Source organism: Merops nubicus, unplaced genomic scaffold (assembly GCF_000691845.1).
Source record: "Merops nubicus isolate BGI_N331 unplaced genomic scaffold, ASM69184v1 Scaffold48283, whole genome shotgun sequence".
Lineage (NCBI taxonomy): Eukaryota > Metazoa > Chordata > Aves > Coraciiformes > Meropidae > Merops > Merops nubicus.
This window is the reverse complement of record NW_008599159.1, coordinates 1-1,125: the sequence shown is the minus strand read 5'-3', so window position 1 is coordinate 1,125 and position 1,125 is coordinate 1. Positions and strand designations below refer to the sequence as shown.

Genomic DNA, 1,125 nt, shown 5'->3' with positions numbered 1-1,125 from the left:
CATCCCATCCCACCCCACCCCATCCCAGCCATGCACCCCAAGAGCAGCTGCCACCCCATGCAGGCAGTCTCAGCAGGGCCAGATTCTCCCACCCCCCGGGCTCATGGGGACCCCACTCACCGTGTTGGGGGTCCAGGCATCCCCAGCACACATCTTGTTGTCTGCCTGCTGCTGAGGGGCGAGCTCCTCCTCCTCCAGCAGCAGGTACAGCTCCTTCATGCTGTTCACCTGGGGAAGACAACACGGCTGAGGCCATGAGGGGCCCGTGGCCAGGGATGGGGGACACCCAAACAGCCCTGGATGGGACATGCAGGTACAAGGGACAGCCCTGGGGATGCCCAACAGCGTGGTCCCTGCTCCACGGAAGCTGAGGTGGCAGCCCCTCAACCCACATTACCTCCAAAAAGTCCTCGCCCTCACTGTGCACCATCTTGCCCTGGCGCCAGCGCTTGAGGAACCACTTGAGCTTCATGAAGAGCAGGAGGAAGCTCTGCCTGAACTGCTGCGACTCCTGCACCAAGAGGTTCTTCTCCTGGCTCCAGAACTTCTGCTCCAGCCGCCTCTGCAGGTTCAGGCTCTGCAGCTCAAACTCCCGTCGCAGCAGGGCTTTCTGGTGGTCCTCCTTCAGCTGTGGAGAGACAAGAGAGGGGCTGGTGGCAGCGACGGGGTGCCTCTGCCCCAGGCTCTGAGCAGAGTCTGCTGCCAGCCCCATATTTAATACCCCTGGGGAGCTGCAATGCCCTGGCAGCACGTGGGGGACAGCGAGGCCACGGAGGCATCGCCACGGGTGAAAGCCCTGCGTGGCTGCAAGGAGAAGTGTGCTCAGGCCCTGTGCCTGTGCGGTCCCAGGGGACACTCGGGTCCCCAAGTGGTTCATCAGCCTGGGGCTGGAGGTGGCAAGGCCGTGGGTGTGGGGACCCCCATCTCCCAGGGACCGAGGCTGCCCACTCACCTGGCAGATCTTCTGGGAGAAGTTGTCCACCTCGTCCTTCCTCAGCTGCCTCTCCTGCGAGAGCTGCTCCTGCAGTCCCCGCAGGCTCTCGTTGGCCTCCGCCAGCACCAGCTGCAGCTCCTTCATCTGCAAGGGCCCGGGGAGGGGATGGGGACGGCGGGCAGAGCCCGGAC

General features: G+C 64.4%; 1 protein-coding gene across 1 annotated transcript; it reads right to left on the bottom strand.

Moving 5' to 3' along the window:
• Positions 1-120: 120 nt before the first annotated feature.
• Positions 121-1,078, bottom strand: LOC103770020 (protein SOGA1-like; the record flags this gene model as incomplete). The annotated part of the gene is made up of 3 exons (XM_008937266.1): positions 121-228; positions 398-628; positions 953-1,078. Coding segments are annotated over 3 exons (465 nt in total), but the record flags the coding sequence as incomplete, so codon positions are not given.
• Positions 1,079-1,125: the final 47 nt, after the last annotated feature.